This window comes from Kogia breviceps, chromosome 4, assembly GCF_026419965.1.
Source record: "Kogia breviceps isolate mKogBre1 chromosome 4, mKogBre1 haplotype 1, whole genome shotgun sequence".
In the NCBI taxonomy this organism is placed as follows: Eukaryota; Metazoa; Chordata; class Mammalia; order Artiodactyla; family Physeteridae; genus Kogia; species Kogia breviceps.
The window spans coordinates 179178758-179206309 of NC_081313.1; the positions used below are offsets into that span (position 1 = coordinate 179178758).

The 27552-nt window shown below is 59.6% G+C and overlaps 1 protein-coding gene across 3 annotated transcripts; it reads left to right on the top strand.

Annotated features, from left to right (window-relative positions):
* The first annotated feature begins 745 nt into the window (after positions 1 to 745).
* Positions 746 to 27552, top strand: SEMA6B (semaphorin 6B). Of its 3 annotated transcripts, none has more exons than XM_059062039.2 (17): positions 746 to 941; positions 15861 to 16010; positions 16150 to 16273; positions 17887 to 17947; positions 18109 to 18171; positions 18583 to 18684; positions 19104 to 19194; positions 19542 to 19661; positions 20364 to 20452; positions 21950 to 22167; positions 23013 to 23144; positions 23381 to 23530; positions 23917 to 24099; positions 24188 to 24334; positions 25475 to 25552; positions 25695 to 25753; positions 26172 to 27552. In XM_059062039.2, the coding sequence occupies exons 2-17, from the start codon at positions 15890 to 15892 to the stop codon at positions 27074 to 27076; spliced, it is 2643 nt and encodes an 880-aa protein (XP_058918022.1). In that variant the 5' UTR covers positions 746 to 941; positions 15861 to 15889; the 3' UTR covers positions 27077 to 27552. The 3 variants fall into 3 exon arrangements, with proteins under 3 accessions (XP_058918022.1, XP_066889124.1, XP_058918023.1); XM_067033023.1 differs by lacking the exon at positions 746 to 941 and adding an exon at positions 13731 to 14044; XM_059062040.2 differs by lacking the exon at positions 746 to 941 and adding an exon at positions 14430 to 14646.

Sequence of the window (27552 nt, forward strand, 5' to 3'; positions counted from 1 at the left end):
AGGGAGGTCTCGGAAACAGGAAGACCAGTTTGTCTTGGAGTCCCAAAGGCAGGGGGCCAGAGGGCTCCACACCGGCTGAGGGTCTGCTCCCGTCAGTCCCCATGGGCGCTGGGACAGAAGATAGCAGCCAGCTCGCTCTGTTCAAATTCCAGTTCTGCCACTTTCTAACTGGGTGACCTTGGACAAGACGCCCCCCATGCCTCAGTTTCCTTACATGTCTACTGAGTATTGTTTAATATAATGCTTGTGGATTGAATAAATGTCCTCATATATGGAGAGGGCCATGTAGACCCCCGGAGTTCCTGCCTCCACAGCATCCCCATCATCCCCGCGGATCCGATAGAGGATGGATTCTGGGTATGCGGGACTGGCCAGAATGGACCGAGGCAGTAATGTGGGGAGGGGAGCGGCGATCAGGCCCTCCATCGGGACAAAAGCAGGGTGCCTTCTCTTGGGTCACTCCTCCACCCCCCACCCCCGCCCCCGCCCCCAGCGCCGCCGGCCGCCCACCCGGCTCCGCCCTCCGTTCCGCGCCGCCTTTGCTCCGGGCCGGGTTTTGCGCGGCTCCGGCCCGGCTTGGTAAGGGGGGGTTGCCGGGGGTGGGGGGGCGGAGGTGGCAGAGTCGCGAGTCGCAGCGGCGGCCGCGGCGGGCAGAGGAGATGCGGCCGCGGCGCGCCCCCGGTCCGGCCGCCGCGCAGCGCCCCCCCCGGAGCCGACGCCAGCGCGCCGGGGGCCGGGGCTGAGCCCCCTCCCCCAGCGCAGCGCAGCGGGCCCGGGGGCGGGGAGAGCGCGCGCCCCCAGCCCCCCTCCCCACCCCGGGATGCCTGGCTGAGCCGGCCGGGCCGGGACAGGTGCGCGCACGAACCCCCCCACCCCCCCCCACCCGCGCCCTCCCGCCCTCGAGCTCCCTCCCGCGCACTCGCGGCGGCCGCGGCTCCGAGGTAAGCGCCCCGGGGCGTCTGCAAGAGGGGGGGCTGGGGAGGCGCTATCCCGGGGGTGTCTGTCGGCACGCAGCTGGGGGCTGAATTGTTGGCTGGGGTGGCCGGGTCAGGCGCTATAATGGGGGGCCTGGGGGCCCCGCCACTGCGAGGGGGATGGATTGGGGCCGGAGAGGGGATTTGTGGAGCTCTGTAACGGGAGGATCTGCCGGCAACGCAACTGGGGAGGGGGCTGGATTTTAGGGGGCTCGCAGTATGGAGCGATATAATGGGGGTCCAGTAACAACGCTTTGAAGGGTCTGGATTTGGGCCTGGGGCGCCGAATGAGACTCCATAATGGGGGTGTTTAACGGCACCGCAGCTGGGGGGGGCCTGGATTGTTGACTGGGGGCCTGTATGTGGAGCTATAATGGGGGTTCTGTCGGCACCGCAACGGGTGGAGGTTTTGTCCGAGGGGGCCGTAGGAAGCACAATAATGGGGGCTTGCGGCTGCGCCGCTGGATTCGGGCCCAGGTGGGGGGTTCAGGGCAGGCAGGGGGCCTGCTGGCCGGGGGTGGGAGGTGGTGCTGGGGGGCGGGGCCCTGGGCGCTAAGTCGAGGGCCCCCCGGGGCTGGTGCGGTGGTCCCGGCGAGGTGAGGCCCCTCCGCCCTGCTCCGCGGTCCAGCCGCCGCACCTTGGGCGCCCCTGAACGAGTCCAGGGCCCGGGCCGCGGGGGAGGGGCCGCGGTGGGGGGAGAGAGTCAGCCGGTCCGGATCCCCCCCGCTGCAGTGGGAGCCCAGGGGTTCGGGGCCCCCCAAGAGCTGACAAAGGGACAAAGAAAGCGTCTCTCTCCGAGAGCGCTGGGAGGGGTGGGGGGCTCCGAGTGTGGCCCCCTCCCGTGGGCGCTGATTGGTCTCCAGGGCGGGGGTCACGTGCCCCCTGTCCCGCTCTCCCCCTCGGAGTGCCCTCCGAGTTTGGGGCACCTCCGCCCTGCTCTGCCCCTGCCCGGACGTGTAGACGCTGAAGCTGGGAGTTTTTGCAAGCGTCCTGGGGCTGGGGGCGATTCCCAGACCCTCAACTCCTGTTTGGTCCTCTCTGGCTGAGGTCTTTGGCATCCTCCCCCTGAGGCTGTCATCTTTGACCCCCAGACTGGAGGGGAACTGGGGCTTGGGGTTAGGGGATTGGGCCCTTAAGTTTTGGGGATCTCTTTTGGGTTTAAGGAGGAAGGGGGGGAACCAATGGCTGGGGCTTCAGAAGATCCCCCCCCCAGTTTGCAAAATTGCATTGCTTCATATTTTTCTGGGTCCCCTCAGCTTCTCAAGAGTACAGCGCACTCTCCAAAATCAAAGTTCAGTACCCCCGGGGCATCCCCTCCCCTACAGACGCTGGCCAGTCCCTTTCCCACATCCTAGTAGATACGTTTTCTTTCAAGGATGAAATTTTGAAATTTTTGAATGTATCTGAGCAATTGCTGAAACTCTATTTAGACAGAGTACAGGGTGTGGGGAGAGGCTGGGAGTCATAGGTGGGGTCAGGATTCTTCTGGGAGGGGGTCCTGAGCTCTTCAGGAAGGTAGCTGGGGGTGGGGGGTCCCTGTGGCACAGAGGACCTTGGATATCGGGTAGGTGGCAGCCTGGCAGGAGACTCATTAAACTGTAGCGTGTCCACCCCGAACTGGCCCATTCCCGAGAACAGACAGGGAGACTGACGCCCAGGGAGGCGGCAGAATGGGTGGAGAGGGAAGCCAGGCCTCTCCACTGCTGGGGCTGTTAGATGGGGTCATGGGGGAAAGGAGCCTCCACATCTGCTGAAACCCAAAATGCCAGCCCAAGGGTTTCCTTGGAAACCCCGGCCCCCTACCCAGCCGACCCGGGGAGGGCAGAAATTAGACCTGGAGCTGCCAACGCCCCACCCCTCTCCAAAGAAAAAAAAAAGCATCGTAGAGAAGGCTGGGGCCTGAGAGGAGGAGTGCTGCTGTGTGGCCTCAGACAGGTCTCTAGCTCTCTCTGGGCTGCCATCTCCCCAGAAGGTTTTAGGACCTGAGCGGAGGGAGATAAGGCAGAGAGAGGTCCCAAGGAATACCCTGGATTTGTAACCTCTCCCTCCAGTCCCCACCTGCCTTCTGCCAGGGCTGAGCACCCATGGGGCCTAAGGGTCCTGTCTCCTCCTCTGCTTTGAGGTGAGAGCACGACTCCCAGCGGAGGTATTGAGTCACCAGGGAGGGGCCATTCACTTCTGTCCTCTGGTCAAAGAAGGTGCTGGAGATGTGAGCTGTAAGAGGGTTTGGCATCTGCAGTGGCTGCCCAGGGCTTGAGCCGAGAGTTGCTGGGGTTACCGGGGGCTGGACCAGGAAGATAGACATCAAACTGTCCTTGCAAAGGTGACCCTGACGTCAGCTGGCGGGACAGGTAAGCTGGGTCCCCCGGGGCTGAAGGATGTGCCGGTTGTTGCCCATCTCCCAGGAAGGAGGGTGTCCCTAACTGACCCTGTGGTGTGGCCCTGTCCTGTGTGGCCAGCCCTTTGCCAGGTGATGATGGGGAACCCAGAGAGGACTCAGCCAGGGTCAGGACAGGTGGAAACAGGGATGCCAGTGCCAGCATCCCCTGCCTGGAGGAGGGGATGCTGGCACTGGCCTTGAGGGGTGAGAAGGCGCTTGCCAGGAGGCGAGGGGGTCAGGGATTCCAGGTTGAAGGAGCAGAGGGGAAAACCACGGAGGGGTGTGTTGGGGGGCTCCTGAGTGACTAGGCTATTTTAAGGGTGGGAGACAATAAACAATGAGGCCTGAGAGGTGACAGGGGCCGCGGATGCCAAGCTGGGGAGCGGGCTTTATCCCGAGGGTAATAGGGAGCCATCGAAGATCGTAGAGCAGGGGAGGGAAGGCGCCACGTTTCAGACCTTGAGCAGCCGTGGGGGAAGGATAGCTACCAGGAGACAGGTTTTCCAGAATGCTGGACAAATGTTTAGGATACAGTGATTCCAAAATTCTAAGCCATTTAAGGGGCTGCAGATTCTCAGACTGATTCATCCAAGACCCAGCAGTAATTGGGGTTGGCCGTGGGAGGGGCCTCACTTAGCAGAAACAGGGACACTGAGGCTCATGGCAGCCTGGGAGGGGGCCCCAGGGGGCCCCGGCCGTCTGCCCCACATCCCGTGGTCAAATTATCTAGGAGTCGGCTTCAGGGAACAGACCCGCACGCTAGATACCCCCACCATTGTGCTCGGTGTAGGTTTGGCTTGCCAGAGCCAGGGTTTGATTGTGGCCTGAGAATGTCTGGGCCTGAGCCACATAATTCTCTCTTATTATCACGGTCATTCATCACCTGCCCTTGAGGGATGTCCAGATGAAGTGGCAGGCATTAGAATGTGCTAAGGAGGTGACTTGGGAGGCCAAGGACCCCTCTTGCATCTCTTTGGGCAGGGATACAGGGGTGGCCCCCTACCAGCCACCCTTGAATCTCCTTCACTGGCCCCAGGGTCCAAAGGTGGTAGCCCCAGGGCCTACTGGGAGGGAAGCCCAGTCTAGTGAGGACTACATTTCCCAGGATGCACTTTGTCCCAGGCTGAGCCTGCCTTCCAAGGGCTGACCTAGGAGAGAACTTCCCAACTGCAGGATCCCAGAGAGGATTGTGGATACATGGGTTTTCAGGAGGGCCCAGGGGGAGACTTGGTCCAGAGCGGTAGGGGAGGTCAGTCACTAAACAGACGCTCCCAGTGGCCTCTGTGTGCCTGGCCCTGGGCTGGGTGATGCTGGGATCGCAGAGAGGGAGGTTTAGCTCTAGTGCCTGGTTGGCCCTCAAGGTTCTTCCAGGCTCAGGGAGGGGAAACAGGCAGACCCTGGCCCTGTTGGCTACATGGGATCAGAATTGGGGCAAAATGGGGCTGAGGAAAGCTGGCTCTTCCCAGTGGATCAGAGAAGATGCATCGAGGAGGGGCATTGCCGCTAGGACCATGATGTATGTGTAGGAGTTCACCGGGGGGGGGGGAAGCCCATGTTTTCTGATAGTTTTAGAACCTTCCCCCTTTCCTGAATGCCCAGTAAGAATCCCCTAGGGCAGTTGAGACAGCCCCTCTGAATTTTTGCCTTTAGAGATTGCCACAACAGTTGGATCAGACTTACCTGGGTTGGAATTCATCTCTTCATTCACTCACTCCCTCATGCCCCCTCTCTAAGCCTCAGTTTCCTCATCTGTGAAACATGGATGCTATTCTCTCTCCCTTAGGGTTGAACATTTAAACAAGAGGATGCAGGGAAAATGCCAGGTCTGGACCTGTTCTTTTCTTACTCTAGAAAAAGGAATAATTTTGAAAAGAAGAAGCTTGTGGCCTCTGGTCCTCACCTCATTGAGAGCTGTGGGGTCTTTGCTCTCATTTCATGAGTTGACAGATATTTAATGACTGCCTACTATGTGCCAGGTGCTGGGAACCCAGCAATGATCAAGGCAGACCAGGCCCTGCCCTTGCCAAGCTCACACTAGATGGGAACATGGATACTAACTCAGGAAAGAAAGTGAATCGAGTATAACAAGTGCCCCGAGGACAATGACACTGAGAAGGGCGGGGCTGTTTTAGCTGATGATGTCTGGGAGGGTGTCTCTGAGGAGGTGATGTTTGAGCTGAGACCTGGAAAATGAAAAGGAGACAGTCATGCAGAGAACTGGAAGAGCCTTCCCGACAGAGGGCACAGCCCGTGCAAAGGCCCTGGGGCAGGACCGTGCATGGTATGTTGGAGGAACAGTGAGGAGGCCCCTGTGTCTGGAGCAGAGTGAGCAAAGGGGAGAGAGGGAGGAGGGGAGGGCAGGGAGGGGACAGCGCAAGTCATGCAGGTCCCTGTGGGCCACAGGGAGGACTTGGGCTTTTATCCCAGTGAGGTGGGAGCCCTGGAGGACTCTGAGCAGAGGAGAGGCGGGGCCTGACTCAAGTGCTCACAGGCGCCTTTTGGCTGCTGCAGGGAGCATAGGCTGTGGGCAGCAAGGGCCAGAGCTGGGGGACCAGGGTGGAGGGGTCTGCGCTGGTCCAGATGAACCATGATAGGGGCCAGCCAGGGTGAGGCAGTAGAGGGGAAAAGAAGTGGGTGAATCAGGGTAGATTTTGGACTTGCTAGATGTGGGGGACTGAGAGCCCCTTTCTCTGGGGGCACATAGTGCTAAGGTTAAGAATGTGGTGTCTGGACCATATGGCCTGGGTTCAAAAACAAGCCTGGCCTTTTCCTAGCTGTGCAACCTTGGGCATATTACTTGCCCACTCTGGGCTGCCTACAATTCCTCACCTGTAAAATGGTGAGGAAACCCCTCCTACCTACCCCGCCAGTACTTTCTGCAAAGCCCTTTGCACAGGGCTTGGAACACGATAGGTGCTCTATAAATGTTTGCTGTTATTCCCCTTTGAATGTCTACGTCCCAGGGTCTGGGAAGAAACGAGGCACAGATTGGGGTGGCAAATTCCCCTAGGTCACCCAGCAAAACGGGGGCCCCTGTCCCCTCGCTGTTTTGCTCCATTGATACACAGTTCTCACGCCCCAGCCCCCAGAACCCACGTCACTCTCTGCCAGCATCTCCACCATTCCTGAGCCCTGACTCACCAGGACTTGTGGTCCGCTATGACCCCAGGACCATCCCCCAGGACCCACTTCCCGCCTTTGTCTTCTTCAAGTTCATCGCCAGGTCTTCCGTTCCCAGCAGCACTTGGCACGGCCCCGCCTGCCTCCCTCCCAGCATCTCTCAGTGGTGTCCCCCTCCAGACCTGCCTTTCTGGTCTCATCCCACTTGGGGATCCCTGTGGCCTCCCAGACAGGGCCTCTAGGGAGGGACGGTGACTGGGGGACTTCGGCTGGGAGGAACAGCCTGTGGGAGAGGAGGGCTCCCAGAACCCCAAGTGCGAGGGGCCAGGCTCACCATCTTCTTCTTCCTCCAGGTTGAGGACCCCAAGGGCAGGGGCCAGATCTGTTTGCCCTCCCTACAGTGGAGCCCCCTAGAGCCGAACCTTACTCCCCTCTGTCCCCCAAAGCTGGGTCCCAAGAGCAGCACCCTGCTCTTCTGTGTTTCCTCCAAATTGTGGTTGAGACCAGGGTACATTTGCCCCCAGGCCGGCTCAGGGCCCCCCACTTCGGAATCTGTGGGTTCCTGACCCCCAACCCCAGCGCCATCCTGGATTCCCTAGGAGCCCCCAGGCCCCTCAAGTGGCCCCCTCCCAGGGCCCCTAATTACCCGCTGGGTATAAATGACACTTTAATTTCCTCGGAATGGTCGCCACATCACCAAGAAAGCAGCGCCCCCCTTCCCCATTCCTAATTACAAGTTGCTGCTTCCGATTTGCCTCCTGGCAGCCCAATTTCCAAACAGTGATTAAAATTAATTACCCAGGAGCACCCCCTGTCTATCTGGCTGGGAGCCCCGGGGACCTGTCCATGTCCCCCACTCAAGGTCCTGCTTCTGCCACCTGGTCTCCCCACTGGCTCTCTGAGTGGCCTGGCACTGGGGCGGCCTCTCTCTGGGTCTCTCTGCTTGCTTTTCTGCAAAATGTGCAATTAGAGTGTGCAGCCTCGTTGACAGATGGCGGCACATTGTGGGCACTCGGTAAATGTCAGCAAGAGGCAGTTTAGCCACGTGGCCTGGGTTCGAATCCCAGCTACAGCCTTCTGTGCTGTGAGACCTTGGCCAAGTGTCTTAACCTCTCTGAGCCTGAGTTTTTTCCCTCTGTGAAATGGGGATAATTGTGCTGGTCGCCGCTTCATAGGGTTGGCGTGGGCAGGAAACCAGTTCAAACATGTGAAAGGCTTGGTCCAGCAGCTGGCACACAGTAGGGGCTTCATCAAATTTTAGCTTAAATCCCTGCCCTGCTGGGCTGCTGTGGGATGCATCGGGGAGTCGCCTCAGGTTCTCCGAGCACCATCCTCTTTAAACGAGATGCTCAGCATTAATTGGGTGCTTACTGCATGCCCAGCTCTGTGCACGATCCTGGTCAGGGCTGAATCCCCAGCCATGCTGGCACATGGTAGGTGCTCAGGAAGTCTGGAATAAGCAGATCCTTGTAGCTCTTTCATAAATTGGATCTTTTTGTGGGACATTCATTCAGCCAGTATTCGTGGAGGGCCAGACCCCTTGCCCCTGTGGAGCCAATGTTCTCATCCCTGATTTACAGAGGCAGAAGCAAACCCAGAGAGGGGAAGGATGTAACGCTAGGCTGCACAGCAGTCAATAGTTTATTAAGCACCTACTATCTGGAGCTCATTTACCCATCGTGATAACCCGTCGGGGATGGTTATCATGATCAAGTCCCTGATGGGGAAGCAGAGGTTCCGGGAACCGAGAACACAGGGAGGAAGGCTGAGGACCAAGGGGATATGCTGGCCGCCTCCCAGGCTGGGGAGGGATGAGTTAACCAGCGTGGTGCGAACGTTGCGGGGCGAGGGAGCCCCTCTCCTCAGCGCCCCCGTGGCCTGGGCCCCAAGGGACTCCCTCTGGCTAGTCTGCCAAGTTCCTAGACAGCCCCGGAGCCCGGCTGGGCTGCACTGGGGGCAACTGAGGCAGGTGGAGGAGGCAGCTGTAAGCAGAGCTGGTAACTAGACCTGGACGACGCAGGGGCCCGGCTGCCTGGCCAGGTTACTCGATCCCCTTGGGGACGCCGGGCCCCGGAGCTGGAATCCTGGGGCGGCCGGGCTGACAGGAGCTCCTTCCATAGAACTGGAGATGGGCATCCCGCCCCCATCCTTGCCATGGCAGATGGAGAAACAGGGGCTCCGAGCCTGGCCTGGGGTCACTGAGTCACCTGCTGTGGTATGGAGAGGCCCAGAGAGGGCAAGCTGCTGGCCCAAGGTCACCCAGCAAGGTCATTTCACAGAGAGTAAACACGTGTGCCAGGCCCTGTTCTAGTGCCTTATTGTACAGATGAGAAAATTGAGGCTCTGTGTTTTGTCTGGAAAAGGGGGAAAGTCCCAGGGCTCCTCTCTTATGATATGGCAGCCTCCCCGCCCATTGGCATCTTCTTGCTGTTCCTTTGACGGTTCCAGCCTCCAGGGCTTTGCCTTTTCAGTTCCCTCTCCAGGAGGTCCCCTGACCACCAGCCAAAGCAGCGCCTTTGCCATTACTCTCCACCATTCTCTGCATTTTCATCTTCAGGCTTCGATATCATTGTCAGAAGCTGAGTTCTGTTTTCTGGTAATGCGTGTACCCCTGTCTCCCCACTGGACTGGGAAACCCCCAGAGGCAGGGCTTTGCAACTGTCTTGGCCACCGCTGCGTCCCCATGCTGGGAACAGTGTCTGGCACACAACTGATGCTCAGTAATGGCTCATCCAATGAGTGAATGAATAGCTTCCAATTTGGGGTACAGAGAGCCAGAGCTGGTCACAGATGCTCCAGTTGGTGAGGTGGGGTGGAGCCGAGGGCGAGGTCATGGCTGAGGGAGCCCGGGGAAACGGAGCTCCCCAGGGAAGGCAGTTAGAGAAGGCTTCCTGGAGGAGGGGGCATCCCCATGTAGACTTCTTTTGAGGGGTAGGGGGCTGCACCTCACGGCATGCAGAACTGCCCCAATCAGGGATCGAACCTATGCCCCTGCCGTGGAAGCACAGAGTCTTAAACACTGGACCACCAGGGAAGTCCCAGGACTCAGCATTTCTAACCGCTCCCAAGTGAGGCTGCTGCTGCTGGTGATCCGAGGACCATATTCGAAGTAACAGAGGGTCTAGAGGACCCTTTGAGAGTGTGACACTGGACCCCAGGTGGGAGGTGGGTGCATGGGGAGGGACGGGGTTGCTAGAGTCCAGGGGGTGGGGGTGGAGACCTGAAATAAGGAGGGAGCCATGTGGGTATCTGAGAGAAAAGGCTTTCAGGAGTGAGGAACAGCCCGTGCAAAGGCCCTGGGGCAGGACCGGGCCTGGTGTGTTGGAGGAACAGCGAGGAGGCTCACGTGTCTGTAGCAGAGTGAGCGAGGGGGAGAGAGGAGGGAGAGGACGGCAGGGAGGGGATGGGGCAGGTGGCGCAGGGTCTTGTGGGCCCCAGGAGGACTTGGATTTTTACTGGGAGGGAGGTGGGAGCCCTGGAGGGCTGGGGGCAGAGGAGGGGCGGGGCCTGACTCGGGTGCTCACGCGCGCCCTCTGGTGGCGGCTGCGGGGAGGGCAGACTGTGGGGATGAAGGGTGCGAGCTGTGGACCGGGTGGAGGGGACTGTGGGGTCCAGGCAGGAGATGCTGGGGGCCGACCAGGAAAAAGACTAGTGAGGGGTGAGAATTCTGGATGAATTTGGCAGACCCCACAGGGCTTGCTGGCATTGGATGTGAGGGTGAGAAAAGAAGGGGCTGGTGCTGAAGGGAGTTGGCGGGTGGGGGGAGGGGGGATGACTCCCAGGTGGGGCCTGAGCCATTAGCGGAGACAGGGAGCCTGTCCGTCAACAGATCAATTTGGTCTATGCGTTCAGCACGGTTCCGGTGAAAATCCTAACAGATTTTAAGTTTTATGTTATTTGTTTTGCAACTTACCAGCTGATCCTAAAATGTATGCTGAAGCCCTGGGGTAGCCCAGGTAGCCCTGGCCAGGTGGGAAAAAATGTTCCAGAAGGAAATTTGAGCTTTTGACGAAGTTAGAGTAGCTAAGGCCATATGGTACCTGGGAAGGTCGATGGGAGAGTGAAGCCAGGTGGCCTGGGGGGAGTTTCCATCCCTGCCTCAGTTTCCTCATCTGTACAGTGAGACTGTACCAAGGCTTGGAGAGATGGTTGGGAGGTCAGGCAGAGAGGCCGTGCCACAGCGCGAGCCCTCCCGGCTGGGGGTGGACCTCTATCTCTTTATGACCGTCCCTCCCACCCCCATGTGCATGGATGCACGTCTCCAGGGCTGCAGGCAGGCAGACACACGGGTGCCCTGCAAGCCAAGGAGCGCATACGCCGGCCATGCAGCTCCCCACGCCCGGCCCCGGGGTTGGGAGGCAGCGCGGCTCCCAGTGACCAGGTGCCAGGGCCGGCGGTGGGGCCACTTCCAGGCAGGTGGGCGCCAGGCAGCTGCTGGCAGAGATGCCTCGAGTTTTATGGAGAGCAGCGGATGGTCTTGGAGGGGTGGGAGAGGGGCCACCTCTCTGATAACCCCAGGTCAGGGGGGTAAACTGAGGCCAGGTGCAGTGGTTTGGCCCCGACGTGACCCAGACTCCCCCAAAGAGCATGTGGGGTTCAGCTCTGCATGATCGTCAAGCTAACAAAGGTCGATTGAGCAGGTTTCAGTCTTGGCTCCACTGTTTCCATTCAGGCAAGTGACTTCGCCTCTCTGTGCCTCAGTTTCCCCATCTGTGTAAGGGGCACAGCACCCACCTCTCCGATGTGTTGTGCGGATCAAATGAGTTCATTTAAGTCCTTCGGACAGTGCCTGGCACATCACAAGTGCTTGGTGTTTGCTACTTTTATTCTTTATTGAGCTTCTACTGTATGCCAGGCCTTACGCTGGGCAGTGGGGACACAGTGGTGGCCAAGGCAGACTCAGTCCCGCCCTCTCGGAGAGCTCAGAGTCCAGTGGGGAGATGAACAGTTAACCAGGCCTTTGGAAGATAGGGTGAGCAGGGCCCTCCTGCACAGGCAGGCAGGAGCCCAGGGCAAGTCAATCCCGGCGGATCTGGGGAGCCTTCCTGGAGGAGATGTCTGAGACCTGATGTGCGAGCGTGTTCACCAGGTTACTGGGAGCCGGAGGAAGGTGTTCCAAGCAGAGGGCACAGCATGTGCAGATGCTCAGAGGTGGAGATGGAAGGGAGGGGACTTCATTTCAAGGGCACTGGGGAGCCATAGAAGGGTTTAGAGCAGACGTTCTCAGCTGGGGGTGGTTTTGCCCCCCACGGGATACTGGGCGGTGTTTGGGGACATTTTTGGTGGTCACAATTGAGGGATGCTCCTGGCATCGAGTGGGTGGGGGCCAGGAATGCTGCTCCACACCTGGCAGCGCCCAGAACCTCCCCACCCCAAAGAATGACCTGGCCCTGAATGTCAGCAGGGCCAAAGGGGAGAGACCCTGGTTTAGATGAGGGAGGAAGCCAGTGAGATTTGGGTTCTAGAAAGATTCCTTTGCTACCTTGAGGAGGATACTGAAGGGGCGGGACTGGAAGCCAGGGGGCCAGGTAGGGGGTGGGAGCTGGGCTATGGGGCCCTCGGGGCAGGGGAGGGACTGGGAGGCTGACACCCTTGTCTTTGGCTCAGGAACAATGGGGCTGGTAAGAAAAGCCCAGTTTGGGTTTCAGGGTTCCCAGGGTGGTTCTGAGGGGCCGGGGGCAGCTGGGGGCAGAGGGAGGACAGGAACAGCCTTCTAGCCCCGAGTTGCTGCATCACAAAGTCATGAAAACCAGGAGAAAAAATGAGCCTTGAGGTCCCACCCCGACCTGGGGCCTCAGTCTTCCCATCTGTGAACTGGGTGTTAAACAACTGCTGGCCTCACCGGGTTGAGGGATGACGGAACGAGTGATTATTAATCTTGCCATGACCATTCGTACGCTCAACCCCCAGGAGCAAAATCCTGGTAGCAGAGAGCCCGGGGTTCAATCCAGCTGCCACATCCTCTCTGGTGGGTCATGGCCCCTCAATCAGCCCCTCAGTTTCCCCATCTGCAAAATGGTCTGAATTGGGCTTCCCTGGTGGCGCAGTGGTTGAGACTCCGCCTGCCGATGCAGGGGACGCGGATTCGTGCCCCGGTCCGGGAGGATCCCACGTGCCACGGAGCGGCTGGGCCCGCGAGCCATGGCCGCTGCGCCTGCGCGTCCAGAGCCTGTGCTCCGCAACGGGAGAGGCCACAGCAGAGGGAGGCCCGCGTACCGCAAAAAAAAAAAAAAAAAAAAAAAAAAGGGCTGAATGTTATACCAACCGTACTAGAGCCATCATGGGTCTCCATGAAGCAATTCCTGGAAACCACCCAGCCCGGCCTCTGATACTCAATATACCAACAGCAACAACAACAATAATAATAATTAGCATTTACGGAGCACGTGCAGCATGCCAGGCACTTTGCTAACACCCACCACAGGCCTGTGAGGCCGATACTGTTACCATGCCCATTTCACAGATGAGAAAACTGAGGCCCAGAGGGGTGGAGTGACCTGTTCAGGGTCACACAGCATGTACATAGCAGAGCTGGGATTTGAACCCTTATGGCCTTGGAGCCCAAAATAGTGTTGGCAGGAGAAATTGGAATGCATGGGCAATGCCAGTGGGAATGTATAATGGTGCAGCTGCTGTGGAAAAGAGCATGGCAGTTCCTCCAAAAGTTAAACATACAATCACCATATGATCCAGCAATTCCACTCCTGCATATACACCCAAAAGAACTGAAAGCAGGGTCTCAAAGAAATGTTTGCACACCCACGTTCATAGCCATTCACAACAGCCAAAAGGTGGAAGCAGCCCCAGTGTCCATCAACAGGTGAATGGATAAATAAAATGTGGTCCATCCACATAGTGGAATATTACTGAGCCTTAAAGAGTCAAGGCATTCTGACAGTCATTACAACATGGATGGACCCTGAGGACGTGATGCTCAGTGAAAGGAGCCAGACACAAAAGGACAAATGCTGTCTGATTCTACTTATGTGAGGCCCCTAGAGGAGTCACAGCCACAGAGACAGAAAGTAGATGGTGGGGGCCAGGGGCTGGGGGAGGGGCTGGGGAGTCAGTGTTTCATGGGGACAGAGTTTCAGTTTGGGAAGATGAGAAAGTTCTGGAGATGGATGGTGGGGATGGTTGCACAAGAATGTGAGTATACTTAGTGCCACTTAAAAATGGTTAAGATGGCAAACTTTGTTATACATTTTACCACAATGTTAAAAAAAAAATGTTTAGGGACTTCCCTGGTGGTGCAGTCGTTAGGAATTCACCTGCCAATGCAGGAGACACGGGTTCAAGCCCTGGTCCTGGAAGATCCCACATGCCGCGGAACACCTAAGCCCGTGCGCCACAACTACTGAGCCTGTGCTCTGGAGCCCACGAGCCACAACTACTGAGCCCACGCACCGCAACTACTGAAGCCCGCCCAGCTAGAGCCTGTGCTCCACAACAAGAGAAGCCACCACAATTAGTAGCCTGCGCACCGCAAGGAAGAGTAACCCCCTCTCGCCGCAACTAGAGAAAGCCCAGCTCCCAGCAATGAAGACCCAAAGCAGCCATAAATTAATAAGTAAATAAATTGTTAGATAAATCTTTAAAAAAGAGAGAGAGAGAGAGAGAAGGAACAGAGCAGACAGAACACCAGAGGCAGGGTGCCCCGGCAGGTGTTGTAAGGAGGAAGCTTGTAGGGTGGGGTAGGCAGCAGCGGGGCCTGTGATCCCGTTGGGGGTCTTGAATGTAGTGTCTGGGGCCTGGCTCAGGGGTCTCTGGGAGCCACGGGACTTTGCTAAGCAGGGGAGGAGCCGGGGAAGGAAACTCTTAAGGAAGTAGAGCCAGATCCGCGCACACGTGAGATCCTGGCGTCCGCTGAGTCACAAATCCTGGAAGTTCAGGGTCACAGAGAGGAAACTCCGCTGTTCCACGCAAGGACTTCCTGTTTTTTGGCCCTGAATCCTCAGAGGCAGGCGTTCCAGGGCCAAAGTTCCCGCCTCGCGTCCACCTCCACGGGTTCGGGATCCCCGCACCCCGAGGCTGGGGCAGGGCTCGGAGAGGTACCTGCTGCCCAGACGGGGAAACTGAGGCACGGGGCGCGCCCGGAGGCTGCAGGTGTCTTCTTGGGGCCTCCGGACTGCACTCCTTCTGGAAGGGGTGTGGAGGGCTGGGTTCCAGAGGGTGAGTTCTTCTCACACCGCCCACCAGAGCATCACTTGGGACGGGTCGGGGGTGGTCTCCACTCTACACACCTGGAAGTTTCTTCAAAGTCCCTTGAGTGGGAGCGGGAAGCAGGCCCCCTGAAGAGGTAGTGAGGCCCCTGTCACAGAGGTATTCCAGGAGAGAACAGAAAGGCTGTTATCAGGAAGGAAGTCAAACTTACCGGGGCCTCTGAGGTCCCTGGCCAGCTAGAATACTCTGCTATTCTAAAGTACTGCAGTTCCCAGATTGTGGTTTATAAAATTCCAAGAGCCTTTGAATTTTTGTTCTTTGAGACTTTCATTTTAAGGTTTCTGTGTTTTAATTCTAGGAATTCTTAAAACATGTTTTGAGGTTGAATTTTTATAAATATATGTTTTGAAATGTTTGGGTTTTTAAAAAATAAATTTATTTATGTATTTTTGACTGTGTTGGGTCTTCGTTGCTGCACACGGGCTTTCTCTAGTTGCGGTGAGCAGGGGCTACTCTCCGTTGCTGTGCGCGGGCTTCTCATTGCGGTGGCTTCTCTTGTTGCGGAGCACGGGCTCTAGGCGCGCGGGCTTCAGTAGTTGCAGCACGTGGGCTCAGTAGTTATGGCTCGCGGGCTCTAGAGCGCAGCCTCAGGAGTTGTGGAGCTCGGGCTTAGTTGCTCCGCGACATGTGGGATCTTCCCGGACCAGGGCTCCAACCCGTGTCCCCGGCATTGGGAGGCGGATTTTTTTTTTAACATCTTTATTAGACTATAATTGCTTTACAATGATGTTGTTAGTTTCTGCTTTATAACAAAGTGAATCAGTTATACATATACGTATGTCCCCATATCTCTTCCCTCTTGGGGAGGCGGATTCTTAACCACTGCGCCACCAGGGAAGTCCCTGTTTATCTATTATTATTATTAGTTTTTTAATTTAAAATCATTTAATTTTTAAAATATTCTCATGATTATCCATTTTGTGTTAGAAACCGTTTCCTGAGCTTTCACTAAAATGTGGTCAGAAATTTGTTCTGATAATTAATAAGTGCTGGTGTTATTGTTATTGCAATGATTGTTGTTATTTTTAAATGATTACCCCCCCCCCAATGGGGAATTTTTCTGGAAATTGAAGGTCCCCGCCGCGGCGGCTCTCGGGCTCCCTCTGCTGGCAGCAATGGGGACTGCAAGCCACACGGCTCACCGCTTGGCCCCTCGCTCGCAGGTGTCGCCTCCTGTCGCCCTGACCTCGCCATGCGGACCCCGCGAGCACCCCCTCCCCGCCCGGCCCTACTGCTCCTGCTGCTGCTACTGGGAGGCTCCCACGGCCTCTTCCCCGAGGAGCCGCCGCCACTCAGCGTGGCGTCCAGGGACTGTGAGTGGGGGGCCTGGGGAGGGGGAGTCCCGAGGGAGGGTCTTGCTCCCCAGCTGGATCTGCTGCCCCCTCCCCCGGGGGCTCACCAGGCCAGGCTCACCCTGTCCCTGGATCACACCCCTTCTCTCTCTCCCCCCAGACCTGAACCACTATCCCGTGTTCGTGGGCAGCGGGCCAGGACACCTGACCCCCGCTGAGGGCACCGACGACCTCAACATCCAGCGGGTTCTGCGGGTCAACAGGACGCTCTTCATCGGGGACAGGTACGAGAGACTGTCGGGCAGAGTGTGCAGGGTGAGATGTGCGGGAGTAGGTGGTAGCATTTTAGGGAGGTTTGCATGCTGGGGCCTGTTGTTTGTCTGGAGTGTGAATGTGTGTCCCTGGGGTGGGATTTTTAAGGGTGCTGAACTCTGGGTGTGGTTGGAGCCCAGAGCTTGCTATGATGTGTTACCAGGTAGGGACAACTGTTTGGTCAAAATTCACTGGGTGCTAGAGGGGGTGCTGAATGATGAGGAGCCAGCTATAAGGAAATCTGGGGGAGAGGGAGAAGTCAGGGCATAGGACACAGACCGTGCAAAGGTCCTGGGGCCAGACTCTGCTTGGCACGGTGGAGGGATAGCAAGGAGGCTCTTGTGGCTGGAGCAGAGTGAGTGAGGGGGAGAGGGGGAGAGAGGGAGGAGGGGAGGGCAGGGAGGGGACTGGTCAGGGAGGGCAGGGCCTTGTGGGCTGCAGGGGAGGACTTGAGCTTTTACCCCCAAGGGAGGCGGGACCCTGGAGGGCTGTGGGCAGAGGAGGGACAGGACGTGACTCAGGTGCTCACAGGTGCCCTCTGGTGGCGGCTGGGGGAGGACACACTGTACTGGTGAGGGCAGGAGCCACTAGACTAGGGCAGAGGGGACAATGCTGGTCCAGGTGGGCAGTAATGGGGGCTGAACTAGGGTGGTGGTCATAGAGGATGTGAGAAGTGGGTGAACCCTCGCTAGATACTGAAAGGCAGACGTGACGTATTGGGAGGGAAGGAGAAGGGAGTTGAAGATGACTGCCACGTCGTGGGGATAGAGTTGCCTCAGCCGAGACGGTGGACAGGGCAGGAGCAGATTTGGGGGATGGTCGGGTGCCATGTGGCCAAGCTGAGTGTGAGACAGAGTATGAGACACCTTTGAGCCCCCTCGTGGAGACCTTGAGGGTTAGCTGGACCCCAAATCTGGAGCTCAGGGGAGGCCCTGGCCGGAGACAGGACTGTGGGTGTCATCCGGGCAGAGACGTGGTTCCAGCCCTGAGAGTGGATAAGGCGGCCCAGGAGGGGTATGGACGGGGGAGGGAAGAGGCCAGAGGACCCAGGTGTGGGCCCACCAGGGAGAGAGGAGGGCCCGGAGACGTGGGAGGGAAGCCAGGCGAGTGCAGGGTCCAGGGACCCAGTGAGGATGGAGTTCCCAGGAGGAGGGTGGACTGGCCGGGAGAGACGCTGTGGAGAGGGGGAGGAGGACAGAGAAGTGACCGCTGCACTTAGCAGGGGCCAGTGACCTTGATTAGGGCAGTTTCTGCGGCATGGGGGGAGGGGTGAGAGCCCGGGGGAGACTGAGGGGTGGCTGAGGGGGGGACAGCGGATGTAAAGGCATCAGACAGTGCGTTGTGTTGGGTGTAGGCCATGGGGTGTGTAAGCGTGAGGTGGCATGGTAAGGCATGTGGGGTGTGCTAGAACCTGTGGCTCACTTTAGGGCACGAGGAGGTGTGTTAGGGCATGCACATGCGGAGCTGCACGTGGCAGAGGCGCTGGCACGCCCCTGTTTGGCACGTGTTGGACCTCACGTCTGCTGTCAGAATAGTGGGGGGGAGGGGAGGCTCTCAGATCTCATTAACTACACACCTCCTCTAGGGACAACCTGTACCGGGTGGAGCTGGAGCCCCCCACGTCCATGGAGCTGCGGTACCAGCGGGTGAGGAGGGGTGCAGGCGGGAGGGGAGGGGGCAAGTGCTTGGGGCTCTCGCCAGGGGACCCAGACACTGAGCTGGGGAGCAAGGTGGATTCGGGCCTGTCTAGCAGGGTTCCTAGGGCTGTCAAGGACTCCGCTCACCTCACCAGCTTTCTGTGTCCCAGAAGCTGACCTGGCGCTCCAACCCCAGCGACATCAACGTGTGTCGGATGAAGGGCAAGCAGGAGGTAAGTGAGCCCTGGCCACGCCTCCATCAGCCCTGGCCACGCCTCCAACCACGCCCCAATCCGTCCTGACCACCCCCCCAGGGCAAATCTTCTGCTTTCATTCTAAGCCAGGGCCCTGGTGTTGCCATGGCTACTCCCAGAGCCTGGCCACGCCCCCAAGGTGGTCCTCAGTCGTGGCCTTGCCCTTAGCCCTCGTCTTGCCATAACTCCACCCCTTCAAGTGCCCTATTTCCCTGTCTGCGCCCCTCCCTTAGTCATGGCCTCGCCCCCAGCCGAGTCCTAGTTTAGCCCCCTGATTTTTCCACGCCCACATCCCTGGCCCCTCCTTGCAGGCCCCGCCTCTGTCCTGGCCCCGCCCACACCCGTGACCACACCCACCCTGGCTTCTCTCTTCCCGCCGCCCCAATCCAGGGCGAGTGTCGAAATTTTGTAAAGGTGCTTCTACTTCGGGACGAATCCACCCTCTTCGTGTGTGGTTCCAATGCCTTCAACCCCGTGTGTGCCAACTACAGCGTGAGTCACCGCTCTTCGAAGCCCTGACTGCCCCAGGTTCAACCTCCGCGCCTTTGCTCACCGGCCCTCCACTGGTCATGCCCTATCCCCAGGCCACATCATCTCCTACAGGAAGCCTTACTGGATATGCCCTCCCAGGCCCCTCACCCGGAGCTCCGGAGAAGCTTCCTTCTAAAGGAGGCCTGTACAGGCTGCAGCAACTTAAACTACAAACCAGTTAGTTATAGGATGAATTAGGATCGATTCAGAGCTATTTATTACAGATCAGTAAATTGAGTCCCAGAGAGGTTAAACGACTGACCAAGTCATACAACATCCAAGGTGGTGCCAGGATTCCACTTGGAGGGGGTGGCTGGGGGAGCCAGGGGCTGCTAGGTATAGACAGGAGCTCTGTCACTCAGTCCCCGTCCCCCCTGCAGATGGACACACTGAAGCCCCTCGGGGACAACATCAGCGGCATGGCCCGCTGCCCATACGACCCCAAACACGCCAATGTTGCCCTCTTCTCTGGTGAGTGCCCCCAACTCTGACCGTCTGATGGGGCCCCAGTCCCCAAGCAAGACATGGCATTTTCCACTCTTGGAGTCAGGTCATTTAGAAGGTGGCTGGGAGACCATCTCTCCAGCTATGAAACAGGCAGAATCTCAAGGGCAGGGCTCAGCCAAGGTTGGGGATGAGCTGAGGAGCTGGTGATCAGCCTGAAGTCAGGGCCTCGGCAGGGTTGGGGCTCAGCTGGGGGCTTAGGGCTCACTTAGGCTCAGGGCTCAGTCTTGAAGTCAAGTTTTGACCCACCCAGCCTCCGGCCTCTATGATAATCTAATCTCTCACCTGCCTCCCCCTGACTCACCCCCATCCAGAAGGGATGCTCTTCACAGCCACCGTTACCGACTTCCTAGCCATCGACGCCGTCATCTACCGCAGCCTCGGGGACCGGCCCACTCTGCGCACCGTGAAACACGACTCCAAGTGGTTCAAAGGTGGGGCGATAGGGGCAGACCTGGTAGGGCTGACATTCATCAAATTCCCCCACCAGAATAACAGTCCCAGAGGAGACAGGCAGGGAACTCCCATCTCACCTTTGGAACCTACTAGCCTCTTTTTTTTTTTGCGGTACGCGGGCCTCTCACCGTTATGGCCTCTCCCATTGCGGAGCACAGGCTCCGGACGCGCAGGCGCAGCGGCCATGGCTCAAGGGCCCAGCCGCCCCTCAGCACGTGGGATCTTTCTGGTCCGGGGCACGAACCCGCGTCCCCTGCATCGGCAGGCGGATTCTCAACCACTGCGCCACCAGGGAAGCCCCCTACTAGCCTCTTTGAAGATAAAGTTAGAGGAAAGATTCAAGTTGGATCTAAAGTAGAACTTGCTGGAAATGGGTGGCTTAGTAACCCGAAATGGAACATCATGAGCGGTATGGTAGGAGCTCAGCTCAACACATGAGGGAGGAAGGTGACAAAATAGTACACGTTGCTGTCTGTGGAAAGAAGACACGGTGATTTTAGGATTCTGACACCTACTCCCTCCAAAAAACCCCCAAAACTTGTCTCTTTTATTTTGCCTGGGTAATCAGCTGATATTCCCCCCTTCACTATAAAAGCAGCCACCCAGGCTCCAGTGTTCCCAGCCCCAGAAACTCTCTTTCTCCTGTCACGGGCTGAGTTCTGACCCCTCCTCTCCTACAGAGCCCTACTTTGTCCACGTGGTGGAATGGGGCAGCCACATCTACTTCTTCTTCCGGGAGATCGCAATGGAGTTTAACTACCTGGAAAAGGTAGGGCCCTATTTCCCCTCCCAAAGAGGCCCAGGCAGTGGGGCATGCAGCTGAGAGGCTCTGATCTCGGGAAGCGGGGAGCAGAGGCGGGTCCATGAAACTCCACGTGGGGAAAGAGGAGGGTTCCCCGTGGTCCTCAGGGCCCTCCTCCACTCCAGCCGGGTCCAGGCCCCTGGGGCTTGAAGACATTTGTGGAGCAGCCCTGGGTGAGGGTCCCAGGTCTGAAGTCAGATACACCCCGATTGCAGCCCCAGTGCCGTTGCTGTTTGCCTGTCCACCCACCCATCTACCATCATTTATCCATCCTTCCTCAGTGGGCCCATCTGTCTGCCCACTCACTCTCCCACTCGGCCACCCTCTCACCTACCCATCTACCCGTTCTTCAGCCCACGCACACTTCCAATCAAACCACTTACCTATCCATCCGCCCACCCCGACTCAGCCATCCTCCATCCATCCGTCCGCTCATCTACCCTTCCAAGCACCTATATGTCCATCCACCCACCTCCCACTCATCGACTTCTTCATCCATTCATACACCTACCTGTCCATCCATTCATACACCTAACCATCCACTGGTCTATCCTCCTACCGATCAGCTCATGCATCTACCATCCACCTCTCCATCTACCTGCCCACCCCTCTAGAATCCAATTCTCTAGCCCATCTCCTCCTCATCACCTCTCATCCACTCCATTCAACCTTCTATCCACCCATGGATCCACCCATCCGCTGATCTGTCGTTACCTCCTTCATCTGCCTTTCCATCCAGCCACTCATCCATTCCTCTCCCCATCTCTCCACTCGCCCACACTCACATCCATCTATCCATCTGTCCACCCATCCGTCCTTTCATCCATCCATCCACCCACCCGTTCATCTACCCATCCATCCATTCATGCGGACTCACACCCATTTACTCATCCAACCACCCCTCCATCCACACACCCGTTCATCCCTCAGTTGATTATTTCCTTCCTCCTTATCTTCCCTGTCCATCATTGCCTCCTTCAAGTTCATCCATCCATCCACTAATCCATCCATCCATCCATCCATCCCGTCCCTCAATCCACGGAGACATTTAAGTGCACAGACTGCCACTTACTACTAGTGTGACCTTGGGCCTCGGGCACTTTCCTTTCTCCGTGCCTCAGTTTCCCCCTGCGTACCACGGGGATCTCAGTAGGCCCCCCTCTGTAGAGCTTTGGGAGGAACGTGAGAGGTGAGGAGGATAGAGTGCCTGGTACTTAGTGAGTGATGTGTAAGTGGAAGCGATGATGATTAGCTTGTCGTGGTGGCTGCGATCATCGTCATCCCCACATTTCGCTGGGGAATCTGGTGCTCAGGGGGCTAGGGTGACTGGCTGGGGCACCCACAGTGACCCAGGGACAGGCTCCCGCATCCCATCCTGGGTAGCGGGCAGTGCGACCTGCGGGCGGGCCTTGCAGGACACGGGGCTCAGCCCCCCACCCCCACCCCCGCCTGCTGATGTGCCAGGTGGTGGTGTCCCGTGTGGCCCGGGTGTGCAAGAATGACGTGGGCGGCTCCCCTCGCGTGCTGGAGAAGCAGTGGACGTCGTTCCTGAAGGCGCGGCTCAACTGCTCGGTGCCGGGGGACTCCCACTTCTACTTCAACGTGCTGCGGGCCGTCACGGGCGTGGTGAGCCTGGGGGGCCGGCCCGTGGTCCTTGCTGTTTTCTCCACGCCCAGCAACAGGTCAGCGGGCACCGCCGGGAGCACCGGGTGGGCACGCGCGGAGAGTTCCCACGTTACCTCACCACATATTCCCTGGGTCCTGCACTGGGCAAGACCGGACTCCCGGGAGGCCTCGGTCCCAGGCCAGGGGGCACCAAGCCAGACCCTGACCCTCCGAGGCCCTATGGCCAGAACTTGGCAGATGGGGGTGGGGGTGGGGGGCGTCCTCATCCTCTGCCTTTGGAGGAGGGGTCGGGGAGGGCTTCCTGGAGGAGGCATCAATGGTTGTGAGACGAAAGAAGCAGGAAGAGCATTCCAAGTTGGAAGAACAGCCTGTGCAAAAGCCCTGAGGCTGCAATGAGCTTGCTATGTTTAAACCATAGGGAGGAGGCCCGCGTGGCTGGCGTGGAGGGAAGCAAGGGGGAGAGTGGAGGATATGAGGGCAGGGAGGTGACGGGCTGTGGGGAGGAGCCTGGATTTTATCCTGAGAGCACTAGGGAGCCATGGGAGAGTAAGGAGCAGAAGAGGGATCAGGTCAGGTTTGCACTTTTGGAAAACTCCCTGGGGAATGGGTTGAAAGGGAGCAAGAGTGACACCTGGGAGACTGGATATGCAGGCAAGTGACCGGGGGGGGCGCTGGACACGGGTGGCTGTGGAGGGGCTGAACTATGATCCAGTCTGAGAACTGTTCAGCAGGTGGAGTGACTGGATTGGACAGGGGGTCGTGGGGGCAGCAACCTCTGGGCCAGGGAACTGAACATGTGACAGCTCCGGAGGACAAACACTCCTCCACATCCCTGCCCAGGGCAGTGCCCCCCGCCCGCCGGCCAGGCTCACTGCCCCCGTTCATCTGCCCCCACCCACAGCATCCCCGGCTCGGCCGTCTGCGCCTTTGACATGACACAGGTGGCTGCCGTGTTTGAGGGCCGCTTCCGTGAGCAGAAGTCCCCTGAGTCCATCTGGACACCCGTGCCGGAGGACCAGGTGCCACGGCCCCGGTGAGAGCCCCCTCGACCCTGAGACAGGTGCCTGGGTAGGATCCTGACCCTGGACCAAGGGCTGGGACTTCCAGGCCGTTAGTTATATCGATAACTATTGCCAAGTTCAGCTGTACCCATTATGCAGGTGGGGAAAACCGAGGCCCTTTGGGCAGGGCAGCAGGTCCCCTGGTGAATCAGAGCCCCTGTGCGGGGGCCTCCACGTCCACCCTGACCACCCCCTCGTCCCCACCCAGGCCCGGGTGCTGTGCGGCTCCCGGCATGCAGTACAACGCCTCCAGCGCCTTCCCGGACGAGATCCTCAACTTCGTCAAGACACACCCCCTGATGGACGAGGCAGTGCCCTCACTGGGCCACGCACCCTGGATTGTTCGGACTCTGATGCGGTCAGTCTCTACACGGGGCCGGGGTCCTGGTGGCCGGGCCTGGGTGGTAAGGAGGGAGCACAGGGCCAACTTTGGACACGAGAGGGGAGCCGGACACTCGAGACAGCTGGGCATGTGGCTCCGGGGCTGCCCAGGAAGATGGAGACAGAGGGAGACACAGAGAGAGGGAGAGAGAGACCATCTGACACAGAGAGATGGAGGGAGACAGGGAGAGAGACAGGCAGGCCCAGGTCGGAGTCGGGTTTGGGGGTCTGTTTCTCTCCATGATGTGCCCCCTTGGAGCCACGCCCATGTCCACCTTGCCGGGTGTGGGTGGTGTCTCTGAGTGCGCCCAGGACACCAGGGGGCTAGGAGGCAGCCTGACCTCTGCCCAACTCTGGCCCCAGGTACCAGCTGACGCGAGTGGCCGTGGACGTGGGCGCCGGACCCTGGGGCAACCAGACTGTCGTCTTCCTGGGTTCTGAGGCAGGCACTGTCCTCAAGTTCCTTGTCTGGCCCAACGCCAGTGCCTCGGGCACCACCGGGCCGAGTGTCTTCCTGGAGGAGTTTGAGACCTACCGGCCGGACAGGTGAGGCCAGACAGAGGTCAAGGGACAGGGACAGTGGGCAGGGAGACAGGGCGTGCCCCTTGAGTCTTACCAATCTGCTCACCCCCAGGTGTGGACGCTCTGGGGGTGACGAGACAGGGCAGCGGCTGCTGAGCCTGGAGCTGGATGCGGCCTCGGGTGGCCTGCTGGCAGCCTTCCCCCGCTGTGTGGTCCGAGTGCCGGTGGCCCGCTGCCAGCAATACTCAGGATGCATGAAGTGAGTACTCCCGGGCCAGCTGTGGGCAGGGGAAGTGAGGGGAGGTGAGCACAGGAAGAGGGAGAGAGTCAAGTTCAAGTCCAGGCCCCAACAGCATCCTGACTCACTGAACGAGATGAGCAGGGCAGAAGGCAGAACATGTGCAAAGGCCCTGGGGCAGGACTGGGCCTGGTGTGTTCACGGAACAGAGAGGGGGCCTGTGTAGCTGGAACAAAATGAGAGAGGGGGAGAGAGGGAGGAGGGGAGGTCAGGGAGGGGACAGGGTCGGGGGTAGGTCGTGCAGGGTCTGTGGGCTGTGGGGAGTACTTGGGCTCCTTCCCCCACCCCTGGAGTGAGGTGGGAGCCCTGGAGGTCTATGGGCTGAGCAGGATGGGATGTGATTGACATTTCTAAGAGTAGTAGGAGAAGCAGCTAGGGACCAGGGAGACAGCTGTCTGTCTGCCTCTAAAATGGGTGGGAGGGACTTCGCTGGTGGTCCACTGGATAAGAATCCTCCTTCCAATGCAGGGGACATGGGTTCAGGTCGTGATCGGGGAACTAAGATCCCACATGCAGCAGGACAACTAAGTCCACGTGCCACAACTAGAGAGTCCACGCAACCAAAAATAATAAAATAAATTTTAAAAAAATTTTTTTAAAAAGACAAAATGGGTGGGAGGGATGTCCCTGGAGGTCCAGTGGTTACAACTGCACGTTTCCACTGCAGGGGGCACGGGTTCAATCCCTGGTCGGGGAACTAAGATCCCACATGCCGCGTGGCACAGCCAAAAAAAATAAAATAAAATAAATAAAATGGGTGGGAAGATCACATGCAGGTAAAACACTGGCACATCTCTGGACTCACAGTGTACCCTCCACACGGAGCACCCGACCCTGTGCCCGCCAACTTGGCAATAATGATGCCATAGCACACACCCAAAGCACAGACTCAGGGGCAAGCCTGCCTGGGCTCCAACCCTGGCTCTGTCCCTTGGGCGCAAAAGTAAACTTTCTTGAGCCTCAGTTTTCTCATCTGTGAAATGGGGGAAGGAATAGCCCCCACCGCTAAGACGTGCCTTGAGAACTCCCAGAGTTGACAGTAAGAGGTGCCTCAGAAGGGGCTGTGGTCGATCTGCCCTCCGGGTCCCTTGTCTGCTCCAGGAACTGTATTGGCAGTCAGGACCCCTACTGCGGCTGGGCCCCGGATGGTTCCTGCATCTTCCTCAGCCCCGGCACCAGGTACTGGGGACGAGGGAGGTGGGGGGCGGGTGTCTGTGACCCACGTGATGATCGGGAGTTTCCCCCCGCCCCCCGCCGCAACCACAGCTCTGTGCGAGGGGTTTCTGCTGACTGCGCCTCTCTGCCCCCCTGCCCTCATCAGAGCCACCTTTGAGCAGGACGTGTCCGGGGCCAGCACCTCAGGCTTAGGGGACTGCACAGGTAAGTGGGGGCGAGGGGAGGAGGCCTGGGGACTCGGAGTCCTGGTCCTCTAGGGTTCTCACACCCTCTGCCGCCCACGCCCAACGCGGGGGTGGGGGGCGGTACCGGCTTCCGTCAGGGCTTGGGAAGGGCAGGGGGCCCCACTTCCAGATAGGGAGGTGGGAAAAGGACCGACAGATGGCGAGGGGGCGCTGGGGACCGCAGAGAGAGAGGCCAGGAGACAGACAGATGGGCAGACAACCTTTAAGACAGATGCCAGGGCACAGAGAGATGGGCGGACGGGCGTTGAAAGGGTCAGAGAGGCTCCACGAAGCAGAGAAGCGGACAGACGTTGAGTGGGTAGACCAGCCGGAGGCCGCGAGAGGTGCGCAGGCGACCGTCCCCGGCCGGGCCCCTCACACGCCGCCCTCCCGGCCAGGACTGCTGCGGGCCAGCCTCTCGGAGGAGCGCGCCGGCTTGGTGTCGGTGAACCTGCTGGTGACGTCGTCGGTGGCGGCCTTCGTGGTGGGCGCCGTGGTGTCCGGCTTCAGCGTGGGCTGGTACGTGGGGCTCCGTGAGCGGCGCGAGCTGGCCCGCCGCAAGGACAAGGAGGCCATCCTGGCGCACGGGGGCGGCGAGGCCGTGCTGAGCGTGAGCCGCCTTGGCGAGCGCCGGGCGGGCGGCCCCGGGGGCCGGGCCGGGGGCGGCGGCGGGCCCGGGGTTCCCCCCGAGGCCCTGCTGGCGCCCCTGATGCAGAACGGGTGGGCCAAGGCCACGCTGCTGCAGGGCGGCCCCCACGACCTGGACTCGGGGCTGCTGCCCACGCCCGAGCAGACGCCGCTGCCCCAGAAGCGCCTGCCCACCCCGCACCCGCACGCCCTGGGCCCCCGCGCCTGGGAGCACGGCCACGCGCTGCTCGCGGCCTCCGTCTCATCCTCCCTCCTGCTGCTGGCCCCCGCCCGCGCCCCCGAGCCGCCCCCCGCGCCCGGCGAGCCGGCCCCCGACGCCCGCCTCTTCGTCGCGCGGCCCGGCCGCGCCTCCCACGGCGACTTCCCGCTCACCCCCCACGCCAGCCCGGACCGCCGGCGGGTGGTGTCGGCGCCCACGGGCCCCTCGGACCCGAGCTCCGCCGCCGACGGCCTCCCGCGGCCCTGGAGCCCACCGCCCACCGGCAGCCTCCGGAGGCCGGGCGCGCACGCCCCGCCCGCCGCCGCGCTGCGCCGCACGCACACGATCAACAGCGGCGAGGCCCGGCCCCGCGGCCGCCACGCCCGGCCCGGCACGGACTTGGCCCACCTCCTCTCGTACGGGGGCCCGGACAGGACTGCGCCCCCGGTGCCCTAGGCCGGGGCCGCGCGCCTCGGCGGTGCCAGCCACGGGAACCAGGAGCGAGAGACCGGGCCAGCTCCGAGTGGGTGCTCAGACCCCCGGCCCAGCCGCGCGGGGTTGGGGGGCGCCCTCCGCCGCCCGGAAGCACAAGGGGCTCGGCCCCCAGCCCCGCCGCGCCCCGGGGCCGCAGGACCCTGAGGCGGTCTGGGGCAGGCGGGCGGGCGGGCGGGCGGGCAGAATGTGCTGTGGATTTGAGGTTGACCTTCTGCGCGTGGATTTTTGGTTTGTTTTCCAATTTGCGTTTCTTTTGCAGTTTTCTAACCAATTGCACAACTCCGTTCTCGGGGTGGCGGCCAGGGGCTTGGCGGTGGGAAGGGGAGGGGGCACATCTGCTGACCCCAGCTTCCCCCCCCCCCCGCCCCACCCAGAGGTCCCTCCTCGACCCGGCCCCCGGCGTGTGTGGGTGTGTGTGTGTGTGTGCATGCCGTGTC